General features: G+C 39.6%; 2 protein-coding genes and 3 long non-coding RNA genes across 6 annotated transcripts; 3 read left to right on the forward strand and 2 right to left on the reverse strand.

Annotated features, from left to right (window-relative positions):
• The first annotated feature begins 25 nt into the window (after positions 1–25).
• LOC129747469 (uncharacterized) lies at positions 26–520 on the forward strand. Its single transcript, XR_008737509.1, has 4 exons — positions 26–125; positions 187–261; positions 325–398; positions 456–520. It is a non-coding gene; the product is annotated as an uncharacterized LOC129747469 (long non-coding RNA).
• Positions 521–561: 41 nt separating this feature from the next.
• Positions 562–5,426, forward strand: LOC129738389 (uncharacterized). The gene is made up of 2 exons (XM_055729569.1): positions 562–5,286; positions 5,364–5,426. The coding sequence occupies exons 1-2, from the start codon at positions 562–564 to the stop codon at positions 5,424–5,426; spliced, it is 4,788 nt and encodes a 1,595-aa protein (XP_055585544.1).
• Positions 5,360–7,049, forward strand: LOC129747476 (uncharacterized). 2 transcript variants are annotated; one of them, XM_055741730.1, is made up of 4 exons: positions 5,360–6,647; positions 6,709–6,783; positions 6,847–6,920; positions 6,978–7,049. In XM_055741730.1, the coding sequence occupies exon 1, from the start codon at positions 5,488–5,490 to the stop codon at positions 6,508–6,510; it is 1,023 nt and encodes a 340-aa protein (XP_055597705.1). In that variant the 5' UTR covers positions 5,360–5,487; the 3' UTR covers positions 6,511–6,647; positions 6,709–6,783; positions 6,847–6,920; positions 6,978–7,049. The 2 variants fall into 2 exon arrangements, with proteins under 2 accessions (XP_055597705.1, XP_055597696.1); XM_055741721.1 differs by having other exon boundaries at positions 5,360–6,783.
• A 4,307-nt stretch (positions 7,050–11,356) lies between these two features.
• LOC129739877 (uncharacterized) lies at positions 11,357–12,848 on the reverse strand. The gene is made up of 3 exons (XR_008736002.1): positions 12,112–12,848; positions 11,666–12,047; positions 11,357–11,597 (listed from the first exon to the last, which is right to left on the reverse strand). It is a non-coding gene; the product is annotated as an uncharacterized LOC129739877 (long non-coding RNA).
• Positions 12,849–16,452: 3,604 nt separating this feature from the next.
• LOC129740393 (uncharacterized) lies at positions 16,453–17,046 on the reverse strand. Its single transcript, XR_008736226.1, has 2 exons — positions 16,761–17,046; positions 16,453–16,654 (listed from the first exon to the last, which is right to left on the reverse strand). It is a non-coding gene; the product is annotated as an uncharacterized LOC129740393 (long non-coding RNA).
• Positions 17,047–20,715: the final 3,669 nt, after the last annotated feature.

Genomic DNA, 20,715 nt, shown 5'->3' on the forward strand with positions numbered 1-20,715 from the left:
GAACTGTCAAACCAGAAAACGGTTAGAAGTGAAAATTTGCGACGAACCAAGAAAGACAAGTGACGCTCTGCGTATATTTTATAAATTAACGATAGTTTTAGTTGTTAAAGTTGTTTGTGCCATTCGTGAGTACCTTTTTAAATTGTTGTGAACCTTTGACTAAATCTAACTTTTTGTAATATTTAGCGCACATCGGTAAAAACCCGATCTAAGGCTGATACCACGCACAGTCGAGCATTCCTTTCAAAAGGGCCGATATAGGTTAGATTTTCTTTTATTGGTATCAGAATTATTTGTAATAATGCGCATTTTCTCGAACTCTAGGCCAGAAATCTATGCTCTCGATTATAACTTGGCATCAAAACACGGATACTCCTCTTGTACTAAAGGAGACAAATGTAAGAAACAAAAAATCCTATGTAAAACTTTGCCCTAATAAACTCATTGTTTTTTAGCTTTGAGCTGCTCCTGCTCCTGCTCCAACTAGAGCTGCTGCGAGAACCTTTAGTGAATTATATTCCAACATCCTCAAAGATTTTCGAAAACCCTAAAGATTTCGAGATGGTCGATTCGGAAGAGGAAATTGATTGCCAAGATGGATTCGACTGTGGTGGATGCAACAGACCTAATTCGGTGGAACGGAGAATGGTGTCGTGCGATAATTGTTTAGGCTGGTGGCATCTGAGTTGTGCGAATCAATCTCCCGGCGTAAAGGATCGCCCATGGAGATGCACTAAATGCACACCACCTTCTGCAGACCCGTCAGAGTCCGTAAACACCGCCGATTTCAGCACACCCATCGTGCGATCAAAGGCTCCTCACTCCAGTTCAACGAGAATAGGAAGGGCTGAAGTTGAGAACGGAGCTAGGAAGAAATGTGCGGAATCCAACAAAGATTCGTCCGTGAGAAGTGCCGGCAAATCTGTGAGATCTACTACATCCAGCGCCCGCATCCGGACCGAACTTGAGTTGGCCAAATTGGTAGCAGAAAGAGAAATTAAAAGTCGCCGTATGAGAGAGGAAATGCGTTTCCTAGAAAAGGAACGGGCTATCCGTCTAGAAGAGCTTGCTTCTGAGGAATCCTTCTTAAAGAAGAAGCACCAGCTGGAAGAGAAGCTAGTAGAGGACTCGGGATCGGAAAGTGTTTCCGAATCAGCGCCGAGTGGAAGTCAAAAGGCTGAGGAATGGTTGCGCAATCAGCTGGAGGAAAACAATAACGATCCGGAAGAGGTTTTTGATGTTTCGAACGCCGAAGCTCGAAGCGGAAAGATTTTGCACGCCATGGTGGAACGAGGTGAAGAGCATCACGCTAACTCTCGGATAGTCGAACTGAGTACATCGAAATCAGTTCATTCCGAACCTAGAAGTCACTCGGCACGAATCCGTGTGCCAATTATGAACCTGATTCCTGAAGTACCACCTCCAAAGCAACCCATAAATCCTTTCCCACAACCGGTAGCGTTTGCCAACCTGAATATTGGTCCGTCTGCAGAACAAGTGTTGGCTCGCCAAGTCTGGCCCAGAAAACTACCTGTGTTTGCCGGAGAGCCTGAGGAGTGGCCAATATTTTTCCATAGTTACGAAACGTCCAATGCTGCCTGCGGTTTCTCAGACGTTGAGAATCTTGTCCGTCTTAGAGAAAGCCTGCGAGGGGCGGCTCGAGAAGCAGTGAGAACAAAATTGACATTTCCTGACAGCGTGCCGAAGATAATGGAAACACTGAAACGTTTTTATAGACGGCCCGAAATTCTTGTAAGGAACATGCTGGCTAAAGTGCGCAAACTCGAATCGCCAAAATCTGAGCGTCTAGATAGCCTTATTAAGTTTGCCACAGCTGTACAGCACCTTTGTGACCAGCTAGAGGCTGCAGGTCTACGAGCTCATTTATCGAATCCCGATTTGCTCAGCGAATTGGTTGAGAAGCTCCCTGCTCATCATCAGCTTGCTTGGGTGAGATATAAACGCTCCTTCCCCGAGCCAACGCTGAAGGAATTTGGCCAGTATATGGAGGAATTGGCCGAAGACGCCTGTGAGGTTACCACGCTTGTACCGCCGAAACCTGAGACAGCGAAGTATGCAAAACCGTCGCAGAAGAAAGAGGGACATTTCCATGCTCACATTAACAGTGATGGAAACCAGGAAGAATATAGACAACGTAAGCCATGTCCAATCTGTGGTGGCATAGATCACCGGGTTCGGAACTGCTCGAAGTTCCAAGAACTAAATCTCGATTCAAGAAAGCGTGCAGTACGCCAGTGGAATTTGTGCGAAATGTGCCTGAATGAGCACGGTAATTGGAAGTGTAAATCAAGAATCCGATGTAACATCGAAGGCTGTAGAGTTCAGCACCATCCGTTGCTCCATGTTCCGGCGCAAGCCAAAAAGGGAGAAGCAACAGTCGTTAAATCTGTTTGTAATTCCCACAACGAATTCAGAAAAGCGTTTTTCTTTCGAATAGTTCCACTTACCCTGCACAACGGAAATCGCACTGTCGATACCTTTGGATTCTACGATGAAGGGTCATCACTGACCATAATGGAATCGTCATTAGCACGCCGCCTAGGAATAGAGGGAAAAAGGCATCCGCTGGAACTACAGTGGACTTCCGGTGTAACCCGGAACGAAAATTCATCCAAGCTCATTAAATGCAAGATCTCGAAGTTGGGAGATCCGAAACAACATTCTTTTACCGCACACACGGTTTCGAAACTTAAGCTACCGAAGCAAACCCTCTGCTACGACGAATTAGCTAATCGTTATGAACATCTGAAAGATATTCCAATCAGTTCATTTAACGATGCCCAGCCTGAAGTGCTTATTGGGTTAGATAACATTGACATTTTAACCCCAATCGAAAGTCGGCAAGGTCAACCTGGCGAACCTGTTGCCGTGAGATCATTGCTCGGATGGGCCATCTATGGGCCTAACGAGGCAGGAGATAGAAATGACAAGAACTCGGTCCGAGTTAACTTCCATCACTGCGACGCAGATCAAGAACTTAACAACCTCATCCGACAACATTTCGTTCTGGAGGAACCCCAGAACCCGTTTGCGCCGATTCTTGAATCTGCCGAAGACAAGCGATGTAAAACGATCCTAGAGGAAACCACGGTGTTTCGTGACGGTGCATACGAAACTGGTTTGCTGTGGAAAGCAGATGAAGTGTGCTTCCCAGATAACCGGTACATGGCTGAGAGACGTCTGAAATGCCTAGAGAGCAAGCTGTCAAAAGACCCCGAACTCCAGGCTAACGTGCACCAACAAATACTAGATTATTTGACAAAAGGGTATGCCCATAAGGCAACCGAAGAAGAGTTGGCAGAAACTAGTGCTGAACGCGTTTGGTACCTCCCCCTGAATGTGGTGTCGCACCCGAAGAAACCGAACAAAAGACGGCTGGTGTGGGACGCGGCGGCCTCAGTGGGTGGAGTTTCCCTCAACAATCAACTGTTAAAAGGCCCGGATTTACTGGTCCCCCTGCATTCAGTGATATGCAAGTTCCGAGAGTGGCGCATCGGTTTTGGTGGCGACGTAAAGGAAATGTTCCACCAAATCCGAATAAGAGCAGCAGACAAAAACTACCAACGATTCCTGTTTCGATTCGACGCAACACAACCGCCCGACGTGTATATTATGGACGTCGCGACGTTCGGAGCGACGTGCTCGCCCTGTTCGGCGATTTACGTGTTGCACAAAATAGCGGACGAGTGTCGGGAGGATTTCCCGAAAGCTACTACAGCTATCAAGGAGAAAACGTATATGGACGATTATTTCGATAGTGCCCCCACTTCTGAGGAAGCAGCTGATCGAGCGATTCAGGTGAAAGGAGCCCTTGCTCGGGCCGGATTCACCATGAGAAATTGGGTTAGCAACGATGAATCGGTGCTACAAGCAGTCGGAGAGAATTCGGAACAGAAATCGCTCTCACTTATCAGTAACATGGGAAGCGATATCATCGAGAGGGTCCTAGGACTGGAGTGGAACCCACGGCAGGATTGTTTCCAATTTCCTACCAGCCTACGTGGTGAGCTGGCGCCGTATGTTTGCGGCGAACGACGACCGACTAAGAGAATGGCTCTTCGATGTATTATGAGTCTTTTCGACCCATTGGGTCTTCTGTCCCCGTATACAATCCACGGGAAGATGCTGTTCCAAGATCTTTGGAGATGCGGCATACAATGGGATGACGACATTCCGGATGAAGCTTTCGAGAAATGGGTCCGATGGACAAAGCTTCTCCAAGAAATCAACAACCTTCAGATCCCCAGGTGCTACTGTGGTGGAGATCATGCTGGAGGGTACGAAACATTGCAGCTACATGTGTTCACCGATGCCAGTGAATTGGGCTACGGATGCGCGGCGTATTTCCGTGTCATCGAGGATGGAAAAGTGAAATGCTGCTTGGTGATGGCGAAGGCTAAGGTGGCCTCCCTCAAGGTGCAATCGATTCCCAGAAGAGAGCTTCAAGCCGCTGTGTTGGGTGCTAGGATGATGATAAACATTTGTTCTAGCCACACGGTGGAAATTAAGGAGAAATTTCTTTGGACGGACTCTACCACCGTCTTGTCCTGGATTAGATCTGACCACCGAAAATTCAAGCAATATGTAGCCGTTCGCATCGGAGAAATTCTGACCTTAACAGATTCGGATCAGTGGCGCTGGGTCCCTTCAAAAGAGAACATCGCTGACTGTTTGACCAAGTGGAATAAAGATACGGATCCAAAACCGGATGGTCGTTGGTTTAATGGCCCATCATTCCTGTACGAACCTGTTGATAGATGGCCACAACAGAAATCACCGAATGAAAGCACCAACGAAGAGTTGAGAACCCACTACCTTTTCCACCACATTGATATTCCCATTCAGCTAATTGACATTGCTAGAATCTCTAAATGGACCATATTGGTACGCATACTGGCTACGGTTATAAGATTTATTTCGAATTGTCGTCGACGGAAGAAAGCATTGCCCATCGAGACGGTACCTTCCGTAGAGAATGTGAAGCGATACGTAATGCGAACCATCCCGAATATCGAAACACCGTTGAAGCAATCCGAATACCAATCAGCCGAAAATATCCTTTGGCGATTGGCTCAAAGTGAGCACTACCCCGATGAGGTGAAGGTGCTGATATCTAATCGTGAACGAGCCCTGAAGGATTTAATCAAAATTGAGAAATCTAGTTCATTGTATCAACTCTCCCCGTTTGCTGACGAATTTGGTGTTATTAGAGTGGAAGGAAGAACCGTGAATGCGCAGTACGCGTCCTTCGATTCCCGATTTCCAGTAATTTTGCCAAGAGAGCATCTAGTAACCCAAAGGCTTTTGGAGCATTATCACCGAAATTTTGGTCACGCAAACAGAGAGACAATTGTCAACGAAGTCCGTCAGCGTTTTCAGATCGCGAATCTGAGGTCCGCTGTTAACGAAGTATCGAGAAGCTGCCAGGTATGTAAGATTAAAAAATGTAAACCACATCCACCAAGAATGGCGCCATTGCCAGAGCAAAGATTGACACCGTATACCAGACCCTTTGCGTATACCGGTGTGGATTATCTCGGGCCGTTGGAGGTAACCGTTGGCAGGCGGAAGGAAAAGCGATATGTAGCGGTCTTCACATGCTTGGTAGTCCGTGCCGTTCACCTGGAGCTGGCGTACAGCTTAACGACGGATTCCTGCATAATGGCGATCAGGAGATTTGTGCGAAGAAGAGGTCCCCCACGCCAAATATTTTCCGACAACGGGACGAACTTTGTCGGTGCCGATCGCGAGCTTAAACGACAGATCAAGAGAATCAACAGCGACTGTTCCGACACATTCACCAACGCCCGAACAAGCTGGTTATTCAATCCGCCCTCCGCTCCCCACATGGGTGGAGTATGGGAGCGGATGGTGCGAAGCGTGAAAGAATCGATGAGAGCTCTCGACGACGGAAGGAAACTCAACGACGAGATTCTGCTGACGGTGTTGGCGGAAACAGAAGCTTTTATAAACTCTCGTCCACTGACGTACATGCCTCAAAGTTCGGCCGACTACGAAGCGTTGACACCCAACCACTTTTTGGGTAACTCCACGGGAGATCAGGACCCTATGCGTGATCCAATCAGTCTCAGCCAAGCACTGCAAAGCAGTTACCTTCGTTCGCAGTATTTAGCTGATGCTACATGGGACAGATGGCTGAAGGAATACTTTCCTAATATGAACAAGCGGTCCAAGTGGTTCGAAGATGTGGTGTCGGTTAAACTTGGAGACCTGGTGTATATTGCGGAAGGCAGTCGGCGTACCTGGATCCGAGGAAGGATCGTGGAGCTAATCCCGAACAAGGATGGAAGGATCAGACGTGTTGCAGTACAAACGACATCTGGACGACTCGAGAGACCGGTGGCGAAGCTGGCCGTTATGGAGATAGGTAACGGTGAATCCGAGCAAGGTGATACGGAGGCCGTTCCGGATTCACGGGGTGGAGAATGTTCTGGCATCCCTGACGTCGCTGCATCTGAACAGACCTAACGGCCACGCTACGAACTGTCAAACCAGAAAACGGTTAGAAGTGAAAATTTGCGACGAACCAAGAAAGACAAGTGACGCTCTGCGTATATTTTATAAATTAACGATAGTTTTAGTTGTTAAAGTTGTTTGTGCCATTCGTGAGTACCTTTTTAAATTGTTGTGAACCTTTGACTAAATCTAACTTTTTGTAATATTTAGCGCACATCGGTAAAAACCCGATCTAAGGCTGATACCACGCACAGTCGAGCATTCCTTTCAAAAGGGCCGATATAGGTTAGATTTTCTTTTATTGGTATCAGAATTATTTGTAATAATGCGCATTTTCTCGAACTCTAGGCCAGAAATCTATGCTCTCGATTATAACTTGGCATCAAAACACGGATACTCCTCTTGTACTAAAGGAGACAAATGTAAGAAACAAAAAATCCTATGTAAAACTTTGCCCTAATAAACTCATTGTTTTTTAGCTTTGAGCTGCTCCTGCTCCTGCTCCAACTAGAGCTGCTGCGAGAACCTTTAGTGAATTATATTCCAACAGTACTTCTGGTTTCTATTCATCCGCCTCTCTGCAAATCTCGTTCTCATCTCTTCGCAGCCTGTGCCCAATCTATCTCAACTTACGTTCCCGAATCTCGATTTCTAGCGCCCTTTGATGACACCTGCGATGTAGTTCCACGTTTGAGATTTAATTGCCAGGCCTCGATAATATTCCACAGGCCGCGAATCACAAATACTTGCAGTTTTCGCGTCGTTAAGGCATATGTGCACCAAGTTTCGCAGCCGTATGGCAATACGGATTTGACGTTTGAGTTAAAGATCTCCGAGTGGCATTCGACAATAAAAACAATATTTTCAACCTATTTTGAGATTTTGACAAAGTGACTGTCCCAAGTAACAATTTTAGTTTTATACTTATCTGCAAGCTCGCTATGCAACTTCGTTATAAAACGACGTAAAGTTTTATAAACTGCATTAAAACATCTATGAAACACTTATCAGTGTAAAAAGGCCCACCTACAGGAGGTTCTGAAGAAAGCATCGCAAGTACCTTATACAACCTTGGGAGTTTCGTCAAGTTTCAGTTTGAGCGAAAAATTGTCAGCGTGAATGTTTATTCTCCGAACAGGGGTTTTAAAATTGAATCGATCAAGAAAACATATTCTGATTGAATGACATTGAATTCTCTTCGCGAAAAAATCAAGTAACATAAATAATCGATCGGTACCCAAGCAACCAAAAGTCTCGTTAAAAAGGTCGAACACAGCTTAATCAGCATAATCAATGTGCTGAAGTTCCTTTTATTCAGCCCAAAATTTAAGTTCTTATTGAAACTTTGAAGTTCCATTACAGATTTGAACGGCCTTCTATTCAGCCCATAAGTAAACGTTTAATCAGCAAAAACAAAAAATAATTCTCCTCTCCTCTCTTATTTCGGTCATCACCAGCCCATGTGGTGCTGCTGGTTTCTCGGCATCCATCTTTATTCCTCCCATCACCTCCCTCAATTGATCATACTTAATTGATTTGTTTTTAATTTTGTTCGATACTTGCCGGCACGCACGCCACGCCAGTTCTGCTACACAATTATTTGATTTGCTTACTCAAGCAATCAAACAACCTAATGGAAAAAATTAGTCCTGCTACCAGATTTGAACCCCATCCTCCGAGATGATAGCCGAACACGCTGCCACGACGCCACGCCTAGATGTTGCCTTACCGGCAGCTAAAATTCGAAGTGGTTATAAGCTTCCTAGAATACCCGCAAGAACTGCCAGCAGCAAAGACGCATGTTGATTATTACTAAGCAACATTACGATACGGCATATAAATCAATCATCCGTTAAAATAATATCGGTTTTAAAAAAAATTGAAATTCCATGTTTATAACTGTTGAGCATAAAATTATATAAATTCTTGATTTTATCTTGATATTTAATCAATGAATTGCTTTGACTGACTTTCAATGTTTGATAAATTCGTGGTAAGTAAATACAGTTGGACGAAATTTTATAAAGTCAAAGTATTTACTCTTTTCAAAAACAATCATTTGCGAGTTAGCTTTAAGTTGTTCTGAGTTGAAGTTTCAAAAAAAATTATACATTTCACAATTTCCAAGCTCCATAAAATGATTTATTTATTATATGCCCTTTTGTGATGTTCGTTCACATTTCATATTCATGAAATGACGGACATGTCTCAAAAAAGGCTATTTGAGGAACTTTCTGGAACTTCGAGTCCATAGAAGGCTATTTGAGATCCAATTTGTAACTTTTATTCTGAATGATGCTATTGACATGTCACAGAAAAGGCTATTTGAGGAACTTCTTGGAACTTGAAGTTCACAGAAGGCTATTTGAGGAACTTCTCAGAAATTGAAGTTCACAGAAGGCTGTTTGAGACCGAATTTGTAACTTTTATACTGTATGGATGCGGTTGACATGTCACAAAATATGGTAATTGAGAAACTTTTTGGAACTTGAAGTTCACAGAAGGCTGTTTGAGGAACTTCTTGGAACTTGAAGTTCACAGAAGGCTATTTGAGACCTAATTTGTAACTTTTATTCTGTGTGGGTGCGATTGACATGTCACAAAAAAGGCTATTTGAGGAACTTTTTGGAACTTCAAGTCCATAAAAGGCTATTTGAGGAACCTTTTGTAACTTTCATGCTCACATTCGAGAAAATTTGGTACCAATTCCCTTTGAAACCTTTATTCAGCGAAATTCGAACTTTGGAGGAACGAGTTTAAGTAGATATGAGACTTTTGGTTGCTTGGGTATATATTGTCGAAACCGACCGAATATTCTCTCATTCGCCTCGATTTGCCGGCAGTCACAAACGCAACCTTTCTTCGCCAAATTCGTTTTTAAACTGACTTGATTCTTCATTCCACTCACATTCGTTTTCTCTTTCTCGCATACACCTCTAAGTATGAACATATTTCCGTATAACGCCTATTAACGACGGCTACTGTCAATCGACGAGTTGCTCAATTTGCTTACTCCATATCGACTAGGGTTGCCAATGATTATTATTATTTCCATTTTATTCAGATTATTTATTTAACTTATTATAATTATTTTATCCTCATCTTATTTCCTACATATATGGCAAAAACTTAAATTTTACTAGCATATTCATGGGAAAAATTCTTGCGCTTCAAAATTTATCGAGTGATTTTCCTAAAAACAGGCAAATAAAACGCTCCCCCTTATAATATTGCAAAATAAGTGAGTTGAAACATATATTTTTTACTTTTTGGTCATTATGTTTTGTAAAAATTTCCTTGAGTTAACTCTCCTTGGCTAACATTTTATAGAATATGATGTGAGAATAACGATAATTCAAGCATTTATTGAAAATATTGCTTAGTTTTGTTATATTTGTAAGAGATCCAAAATTAAAATTTTCATTTATTAATAAAAAATGGCGTTTTACCCCATAGCCAGTTCTTCCTATGAAAACCATTTAAAAAATCCACTTGTTTTGAAAAAAAAAACAGCATTTCGAAGTTGTTTCATTTATTTACCACTAGGGAAACATTTTTTTGTTACAACTACCTGAGCCACTAATTAAATATCAACACTTTTTACGAACTATTGGTTAATCTGGAAAAAAATTCATCCGTAGCCCTCCCGAATACGAAAATATTGTAACATAACTGTTCCTGTAGTAGTTATAAAACGATAAGAAACAGCGTAAAAAAACGTTTAGAAAATGATATCTGAAACCATAAAAAACATTGCACTTATCTTGAATTCCAAAACGACGGTCTGTTGAATATGGCGTTAAGTTATGTTACTGTTTAAAACTGTTAAAACTTCTATATGGGAGAACTGTTTTACAAATAGTTGAGATAACTTCCCAAAACCGCTCATGGAAACATATTTAGAATTCCAAACCGTTATAGTTAAAGTTAGTGATGCGCGAGCGCTCAAGAGCCGCTCATTTGAACCGGTTCTTCAAAAAGAACGAACGACCCGTGGCTCTTAAAAAAAGAGCCGCGGTTCAAAAATGAACCGTGACCCGCCGCTCAACACCGATTGAAATATTTAACCGCTACAATATGCAAGAGCGGAAAGTGGAGAGCCGTCCGTTCTTCGAATCAAACGAGTCACGGTTCGTTCGTTCTTTCCAAAAGGGCCGGTTCAAATAAACAGCTCTTGGTTGCTCTCTCATCACCAAACAAGCAAGACAAACTGAAGAGCGGAGAACAGCAGAAATGCGTTCGTTCGCTCTCCCGAACCAAAAGAACCGAAGTGGGTGGTGGGTGGTTAAAAAAGAGCTACAGGACGGCTCGAAAAAAAACCGAACAGAGCATCCGAGCCGAGCCGTTTATTTGATCACATTGAACGGCTCTCCATACTCCGCTCTTGCCGTTCAGATTGTGAACCAGAGTTGAGCGAGTCGCGGTTCTTTTTTGAGCGGTTCTTTTTTGAGCGGTTCTTTTTTGAGCGGTTCTTTTTTGAGCCGTTCTTTTTCGAGCCGTTCTTTTGCGAGCCGTTTTTCGACTCTTTTCTGAACCACCACCCAGCACGGTTCCTTTAGTTCGAGAGAACGATCGAACGGCTTTCTGCTGTTCTTCGCGCCTCAGTCTATGTTACCTGCACTGAACAAAATCTGGCTATAAGGTTTATTGGGAATTTTAGTGTTTTCGCACTAAAGGAAAATCCAATACTTTTTATCAGAAGACGAAAGATTGAATTTATAGGAATTTCCAATGAACTCTAAATTAAGCCAAAATGATAAAATTTATTGTTAAGGATAGTGAAATGAATGTTTTTACCAATGTAATGAAAAATGCTTGTATTTTATTTCCTTTTTATTGTTTTTTTTTTAGTTGTTTATTTATATACAGTAGCTTGCTGGCATATGATAGAACCAATAAGGTAAGTCAAAATTTTAATTAAAATTTGCTGTATTTTAAGAAGTAATACAACTTTACTTTTGGCACTACAAGGCACTCTTAGGAAATCGATCGAAACATTGAAACGTAGGACGGGACTCCTACTCAAGCTTCATCATACTTCTACATCCGAATACAAAAATCTTGAGCTAGCCCAGTTCGTCGATAATTCGGAATTCAATCTGAAAAAAGCAACAGTTTGTTAGAACACTATTGAACACAATAACACTATCATCAAATTCTAATTTACCTCCAGTTCCGTTTCATCTTAAACCGTTCCGGCAATCGGCTTCGACCACTAGACTATAATTGGTCAGTCGGATTGGAGGATCTGCGGCATGTTTGGTTTGTTTGAACTTGGATCGTGATTTTTCCATCCTCTTATGGTGTATGATACGACGGTCAGAATCCGGATGCTGCGACTGCAATTACACTTCTCTGAACGCAAATTCAACTCGACGAGAACGAAATAATGAAGTGCCTCATCGTACAGGCCACAGGCGAAAATAGCTTGACCATGTAGCACTCTCTTCGATGACCGAGACCAGATACCGATTGGTATCGGTCTGTCCCAATTCGGTGTGAAGTTGTTACCACTTTGTCCTCTCCCTAGAGGGAGTTCTAGACACTTTCTGTAAATGTGAAAAAGTTGTTATAAACAAAAAAAAACACAACATTAATTATGCCGTGACTCACCAACTTGCGTATCGCTAGACTTTGACCTCATCCGCTCTTTTATTTACCCCATTTGGATTTTTGTCGACACTGCTTTGTCGAGGTTTCCAACTAAGTTCCTTGGCTATTCCGGTTATGTCCTGTTGTATGGTTCCGGGGAATATGGTTCCGTTCCAATCTTGTATTAAAAACATTGGTCACCATTTACAAAACTCGCACAAATCATTCGAAAATATACGGAATAGGAACTCACCTGTATATTTCCTTCATATTTTATTTAACTTAGTATCGATGGGCCGTTATTAACTAAATAATCAATTTATTGGGAAAATTAAGCTATAATTTTCAGATGACAACGATCTGAACAAAAATTCATAATCCAACGTCACAGATCACAAAGCAGAAATGAAAGGTATGCCACACGAAAGTAATAAAAGTTATTGAATTTTCCTATGCATTTTATCAAGTGGATGATGCAGACACAATTTATTGGATTTTCATATATCTTTCAGAAGACACTTTAGTAGCTTAAATTTGACTGCGAATAATAGGATTTATTGGAATGACCCTTTAAATTGAATCGCTCAATTTGGTTTGATAATTATTGGATTTTCCTATGTATTTCACAAGGTGAGTGAGGCAGATACAATCTATTAAATTTTCCTATATCTTTGAAAGGATAATTTAGTAGTTTAGATTTGACTGGGAATAATTAGATTTACTAAAAGGACCCTATAAATTTAATCGCCCAATTTGGTTCAGTGTGTGATTTGATGGGCGAAGAACCAAAAGCTGCTAATTTGAAGCAAAAGCAGATCAACACACAAAATAGGGATCGCTGGATTCTTTGATTTTTCAGCCATATCTCGTGTTCCGTATACGTATTCGTATACAAAATTAACAAAATTCAGACACTTGAAAAATGTGAGCCTATAATGTAATTTTAACTTTAATTTGGATAATGTGAGAAAGCTGCTAAAGTGTGCTAGAGATAAATGAACGAAAATTGAGGACTCCAGCGGACATGTTTCTGTGTAATTGAACATGTTTTTTATAACATTAAACATTGATTCCGAGTTTATATTCGTAGTAGAAGTTTAATACGTAATGTTGCTTTGAATTTAGCACTTTTAAAAGTTAAGTTATTTATAATTTTCATTAAAATGCTAGATATTTTAAAATATTAATTACAATTTAAAAATATTTATTCAATGTTCAAAAATATTTATGGAGTGAGTATGACTCGTGGACATGACTCAAACTCCTACACTGCAAAAAATCCACACTTAGGATGTATGTTTCCCCCACACATACGTCTTCAAAATTGTTCTACGTTTAGATTTTATATGATTCATATGATTATCATATGTCACACATAAAATTTATTATCGAAATATGAAGTTTATATGAAATTTACACATAAATTATATGATTTTAGTTTTTGAAAATTGTCATGTTCTAAAAATGGCCGACCTGAAGAAAAAATTTGGAGTACCCGGTGTGTCAACAAATAAGGTGAGTAAAAGTGTATAAAAATTAAACCAGTGAATATTCATTGATCTATTCTATTCTCCCGCAGGGAACTGGCTTCTGACTGTGATGCTGAAATTCCTCGCATCCGGTTTCCAGCTGGTGACTTGCTTGAGGTCCCCGGTTACACACAGGCAGGATGGTCGGCCCTTAATTGATTTTGGAGAACTAGACCGACAATCTTTTACACATCCTGAACAATTCAGAAGGTGAGTTTATAATTTATTTGATCGAATTCAGGTTTGTAACACATATTTTGTTTTAGGAAAATCCCGACAAAGACTCCCGGAGATTGATGATCCGACTTCCAGTTTCCGCTATGCAGGGACGAGGAAGAACGGTATTCATCGTTATGAAATTTTCATGCCGAAATCAAAAATAAATATTTAAACAGGAATGTATAGCAAAAATCAATTAATATTTTCATCCGGAAAACGAATTCGAACATTAAAAATCGCCTTTGAGTAGGCAAGCATGTAAACGCCCTAAATTTGGCAGATATTTTAGTACAATGTAGGCTCATAATAGTTATGTGTGGAATTTTATAACTTTTATGTGACGCATATAAAAGTTATAATCTTGAATTCTATATGTGTGGGCACGTATTTTCCAAATGGGAATCAAATTGCAAAAATCTATAAGGGTAACACATATTCCAAATATGTGGATTTTTTGCAGTGATTCGGCTGCTTTTAGTATTTGCCCAAACTGGGCTGCAATATTATAAAAGGCAAATAAAACAATATAATGTGCTATATAGTTTATAAGTATAACGTAAAAGAAATGAAATAAATATTCTGACAAATCTTTTTTTCCAAATTCTTTCAACAATTGTAATTTATTTTACAAATCTTGCAAAACTGCTCTTACGGTTGAAATATAACCATTTTCTAATTGCTATGGAATCTTTCTTACGGTTAAAAAATAACCATATTCCAACTTCTCCCCGAAAAGTCATTTTATGAGTTCTCATGGAGAACTCATAAAATGACATTTCCTGGGAAAAGGTCAAAAATGGTTATTTTTGAAACGTAAATGGTTTAATGATTTCTAGCGTGTGGCCCTTATTCTGCGCCGCGCGTGACGTGATGATTGTCACCTCACCTCGGAGTCACCGTGAGATTTGTCACCTTATTCCCGGAGTCGATCCGAGTAAAGTGACAGAGGTTCATTCTAGGTGAGCGACCGAATGAACACATCTGTCAAAATGGTAGAAATTGTTATGTTTTGATTAGTTTTTGCTCGCGATTCGAATTTTCCGTCCTGATTTTTGAAGTTGTTAGTGAAAATTCCGGTGCGTGAAAGACCACAAACGGGTTATATGGTGACAGCAAGGAACATAGAAGAAAAAACGCGCATTTTTGTGCCCTCAAGAGGAAAAACCTGAATCCGGAACCTGCGGAAACAAACGCACAATTGACGGCTGCTGCTGCTTTAATCAACCAGTGCACAAAAGGCTAATCAAAGTAAATAAAATGATTTTTATTAATAAAGCATTGAACCAAATGAAAGAAGCGAATTCAATTGATTTTTATATGACGGGTTATTTTGCTTTATAACCTCCAAGGAAATTCATTGTTTAAATTTTCTGACTTGTCCCTTATTGATACCGGTAAACCTCACCTGTATCCTTCACTTGAATTCCACATTCCGTCAAAATATTTAATATTTCGAGGAAAAATCCTAATGATAATAGTGAAAGTAAACGGACTAATTACTAATATTTTATTTTCAAAGTGTTCGTGTTTTCACGTTTTTACATTTTGCAAAAAAAAATCAATAAATAAAAAAAAACTTACATATTTAAAACTATCATTCTTTATCATTCAATTAACTATTTAAAGCCTTTTATTCCCGTGTACATAAATGTTCTGTTAAATTTTTTTTTCGACACCACCTGAAAAGGTACCGACAATCCTCATCGATCGCCGAATTAGTTTAGCAAATCTAGATTTGTTCGTGATAATTGTTTTTAAAATGGTCATACTTTAATGTTGTTGAACTTTTAGAGCCAAATTATTTCCTGTTTCATAAATTTTTCATTGAATTTCTATCTCGTCGCCACCTGAAAAGGTACCGACAATTGTCACCTAAAATCGTCACCCGAATGCGACGATTCTCACCCACGGTGACTACGAGAATAGGGTAAGAACTCACAAAGTTCATCCGAAGTGACGTTCCTCACCTAAACCGACTGCTGGAATAGAGTGACTTGGGTGACTCTACTATCGTCACGTCACTCGAGGCGCAGAATAAGGGCCTGTGTGTGTCTGTGCATAAGGAAAATCACAAATTTGGTACTAAACAAGAAATTAAATTTGGTGAATCGTGTTTAAGGGGGGGGGGGGGGGGGAGGGTTTGAGGTGTGTTTGTGCTATGGTGTACGGGTTATTTTCGTGTTGATAACTACATAACAAACACTTTTTCCTACCACGTACCATGCCGATCTTATTTAAAAAACGATTGATTGGTCATATCAAAGAATACAAGTCAGATTTTAGTCAAGTCTGCCACTTACATATTAAATCTGATACATTAATATTGATTTTATCTGGCAATTTTGAAAGTCTGTAAAATCTGGGCACTCTCAGCAAAAATCTGGGCAAAATCTGTGTCTGACCAATATCTGGACGAAGGGTCAAAAGTCTTGGTTTTACAGACAAATCTGGGCACCTGGCAACCCTGCTTGTAACTTAACGTTTACAGTAACAGTTATGATACGATTCCACATAATGTTCTTCCAGCGTTGTATTGACGGTTATGGGAAAGGTACGCGGCGGACGCACCAAAAGGGAATTATTTTTCGGAATTTTTGGATTTTACTTAAAGTAATTTGATTTCACTATATATTTTATTTTATTATTTTAACTTACATTTAGTGTATTCTGCGTACAGCATCTTTTTAATTGGTTCTCTGTTCAGCATACATAGGCAACACAGGTCAGAAATCTACACTGCATGGCCAACACCAGTGAGGGCAGTCCCCACGGTCGGGGAACTCGGGCTGCGTATAAATAAGCAGCTTACGGCAACACTAAAATAAAATAAAGAACAAAACAGTTAGAATCATATAAGGAATTAGATAGATGGAAAATTTGGCTCCCACAAGCAGCAGGTAAAAAATAAACATAGCCACTCACCTGCAATTTTTGCATCGCTTGGCCTAACTGTTGGGCTGTACTGAGTCCAGCCTTCGGTGCGCCGGCTCCCTGGTCCATTGCGGGAGATAAGACAGTAATTTCGCGCGAATTGTTGATCTACAGCATCAAAAATTCGTGCGAAATTGCTGTTGATTTAAATTTTTTCACCAAATTAAATTTCTTCTTCTTTTTCTTTTTTTTTCTACTGCTGAAAACTGCTGGCAGTCGTGACAGCTGTCATCAGAGGTGCCAGGTGTCCTGATAAATCAGGATTTGTCCTGGTTTTCAAGAGACCGTCCAGATTTTTTTAAAATGTTTCTGTTCTGTGTTCCTGATTTTTGAAAAATGATTTTTAAAATGTACTGAATCGTCCTGATTTTCAAATAAATATCTAAATTGTAATTGAATTCATAGTAAAATCATCAGGATATCAAACAAATCAGTAATAAAATAATTTAACCGATAATAATCTTCGATCAGATGATATTTAAATAGTGTTTTTTTGTTTTATTCATATAAACTGCAGGTCAGGCAATATACTTCTTGCCTATTTTACATAAATTTAAGCGTCTACAATACCATTTTTTTGTTTTCATTTATGAAATTTAAGCAGAATTAGTGGTCTTGAATCCTGATTTTTTTCTTCATGCTGTCCTGATTTTTGACAAAATCACCTGGCATTCCTGGCTGTCAACCAGAAATTTTAGAAGTGTCAAAGTTGTGTGCAGACGTTAGAAGTAATCGTTCGAGATCATTTTTACGGTTAATAAAAATCTTTCGTTAATAGTTCAAACCATTAGGCTGAACTAACCATTATAGTTACTTTTTATATAAATGCGAAGGCTTGGTTTTAATCGTTTCATTTGGATAGTTTTACCTAATAGCTATGTTATTATAAATAGTCACAGTTACTAGAAGGGTTCGATTATCGTTATGATTGTTTGAGGTAAAGTTTTTTCGTATGCGGGCTCTGGAGGTCTATTTTGCCGGATTTGTTGGCCATCGTTACGGCAATGTTCCGGTTATGCCAATTCCACAACTCCAACACGATACTGAACTGGCTGAAATGGCTCCTAGGAACTTTTTTTCCGGTGACGGCAAATGGTGAGGATCCGCATTTTGGTTGATTTGAACGGGACATAATCGTCTGGGCACTGGGCAGCTTAAACAGGACACTATCGCCATGACCCTCATATCTACGGATGTTGAAAATAATTATAGTACAGAAATTAAACTAAAAACGACGAAAATTTACCATTTTTAATGTTGCAGCGAATGAGATCAACAAAACAAATTGAAATTGTTGTTGTTATTTTGATTTGCTCTGACCGCTAGCGTTGCCACATAAAAAATTGTATTTCGAAAGAAAAAAAATAGATAAAGGCCCTTATTCTGCGCCGCGCATGAGGTGACGATTGTCACCTCACCTCGAGTCACCGTGATATTTGTCACCTTATTCCCGGAGTCGTTGTTGGTAAAGTGACAGAGGTTCACTCTAGGTGAGTGACCGAATGAACACATCTGTCAAAATGGTAGAATTTTGCTGGTGTTGTTTGGATTTTGCTCTCGCTTCGGATTTTCCGAAGTAAGTTTTTAGAATTTCGGGTTAGAATTTCGGTTCGAAAATGGCCATCATCGGATGGTACGGTTATAGCAAGCTGCTTCAGGAAGAAAAACGGACGATTTGTGCGACGTAAGTGGAAATTTCGTTCATCAAAGCTAAGTTCGGATCTGGGTCATATTGCCGGGGAAAAAAAATCAGATGCCGACGGCTGCTGCTCCAAAAACCCAGCGCACAAAAAGGCGGTGTTTGTTAAACAATTCCAAAGGTTTATCAGGTATGTAAAATAATTTGTGTTTTGTACCTTAAACTGTTCGATCATCCAAGAGAAGTTAAGTTTTTTTTTTCGTTTTCAGTAATGGCGAATGCTATATATTTTCCTCAACTGAAGTTACCCCCGTGGCATGCCGGAAGTTGTTTCGCCTGCCAGATAGAAGATCATGGAATGCCGAGCATTCATCGAAACCAACGAAATAGCAGCAGCAGCATCAGATTCAAACGACAAATTTCGGTCACATAAACCTAAATCCGGTTTCTTTGCATAGCATATTATTAAAAAGTGAAAATAAAATTAAAAGTACTATAATATTTGAATTCCAAAGTTTTCGTCATTTCATCGTTTTAACGGTTCGAAAAACAAACTTCAATTAAATCTGAATTTTAGATTTCATTAGAAGATCATACTTTCCATTCAGTATTCCAATCCAAATTACATATTTGAGATAGCAATGAAAAAGTTTCAATATATTTAAAAATCATATTTGCTAATAAATTTGCTTAATTTTATTTCCAAAACTATCATTCATTAGTATAATTAACCATTTAGAGCCTAACATTGTGATTTACATAAATTCTCGATTAAATTTCTATCTCGTCACCACCTGAAAAGGTACCGACAATTGTCACCTAAAATCGTCACCCGAATGCGACGATTCTCACCCACGGTGACTACGAGAATAGGGTAAGAACTCACAAAGTTCATCCGAAGTGACGTTCCTCACCTAAACCGACTGCTGGAATAGAGTGACTTGGGTGACTCTACTATCGTCACGTCACTCGAGGCGCAGAATAAGGGCCAAAATCTATATTGAAATTGACAAATCCTTATTCAAATCTGTATCAAACATTTGGATTTGGAATGCACAGAAAGACTAGGATTAATTGATTAACGCATTTTAAAACAGAAAGCTTATGTTAATCATTGAAATTAAGCTAGTTTGATTTTTGCTGACCAACTTCTTCATTTGTTTTACTTTCTTAGTATGATTGGACATAACAATATATTTTACATTATGAAAATGTAGTATCTTTGATGCGCCTGTTAGAAGTTGGTGTTGTTTTAATAAAAATGCGGGAGCCTTAAACAGTCAAGCACTCAATGGCACGCGAGCGTAATCTGAAATAGTAAACAATGGAAAACTGTCGGCTGCCGAAAATCAGCATAAAATCTGTATAAATTTGATAAAATCTGTAATCTTATCTATATAGATTTTTGGATCAATAAATTTCAAAAAAATTTCCATTACAGAGAAATTTGTATACGTGGCAACGCTGCTGACCGCTCTGACATGTTAGGGTACGAACACAGTGAGCGCGAAGCGAACTGCGAAGCGAAATATTCATTCACCGGATGAATTTCGCAAGTTCGTTTTTGAAGGCCGGCCACAGTGTACGCGAATTGCGAAGCGGTTCAACACTGAAAAAAACCTTCGGTGTTTTGCAAACATTAATCACTCGTGAAAAAATCTTTTCAAATTTAATTTGCAGAATCAAAACTGTGAGCGAGGGATACGTACCGCGCAAAAAAAAACTAATCCGCGTTAATTCCGCGAAAAACCAAGTTAATTCCGGAAAACCGCGGAAAAAAACCTTGCACGTACTAGGACCACAGGATTTGTGAAAAGGAATCTTAGGACCGGAATAAGGACCTGATTTTTGACGCCCAAATCCAAGATGGCGGCTTCAGCCTAAATTCAAAATGCTTTTAATGACTGAAAATTGCATAAAACCCCCAAAATGTGGGTATTAGGTGAAAGGAATCAATTAGTAAAAGTCGAATTTTGCAGTCTGACGCTATGAATCGCCATCTTCAAATCCAATACGGCGGTTTCCACTCAACTTTAAAATATTTCAAATGACTGAAAATCGCAAGAAAAAACATCTACCAAAACTATGACAAAAATATTACAAAATTATTAAAAAAAATTAAAATATTATAACAACAAAAATTACGAAACTCTGACAAAACTTTGATAAAAAATATGGTAAAGGTGATAAAAATATTATATAAATTTGAGAAAAATATACCAAATCTATGATAAACTTGACTGTTAAAATGGTGAAGCCATGACTAAATTTAAAAAAAAATCTGACAAAAATTAATAAAAATTTACT

This window comes from Uranotaenia lowii, chromosome 1 (genome assembly GCF_029784155.1).
Source record: "Uranotaenia lowii strain MFRU-FL chromosome 1, ASM2978415v1, whole genome shotgun sequence".
NCBI lineage: Eukaryota > Metazoa > Arthropoda > Insecta > Diptera > Culicidae > Uranotaenia > Uranotaenia lowii.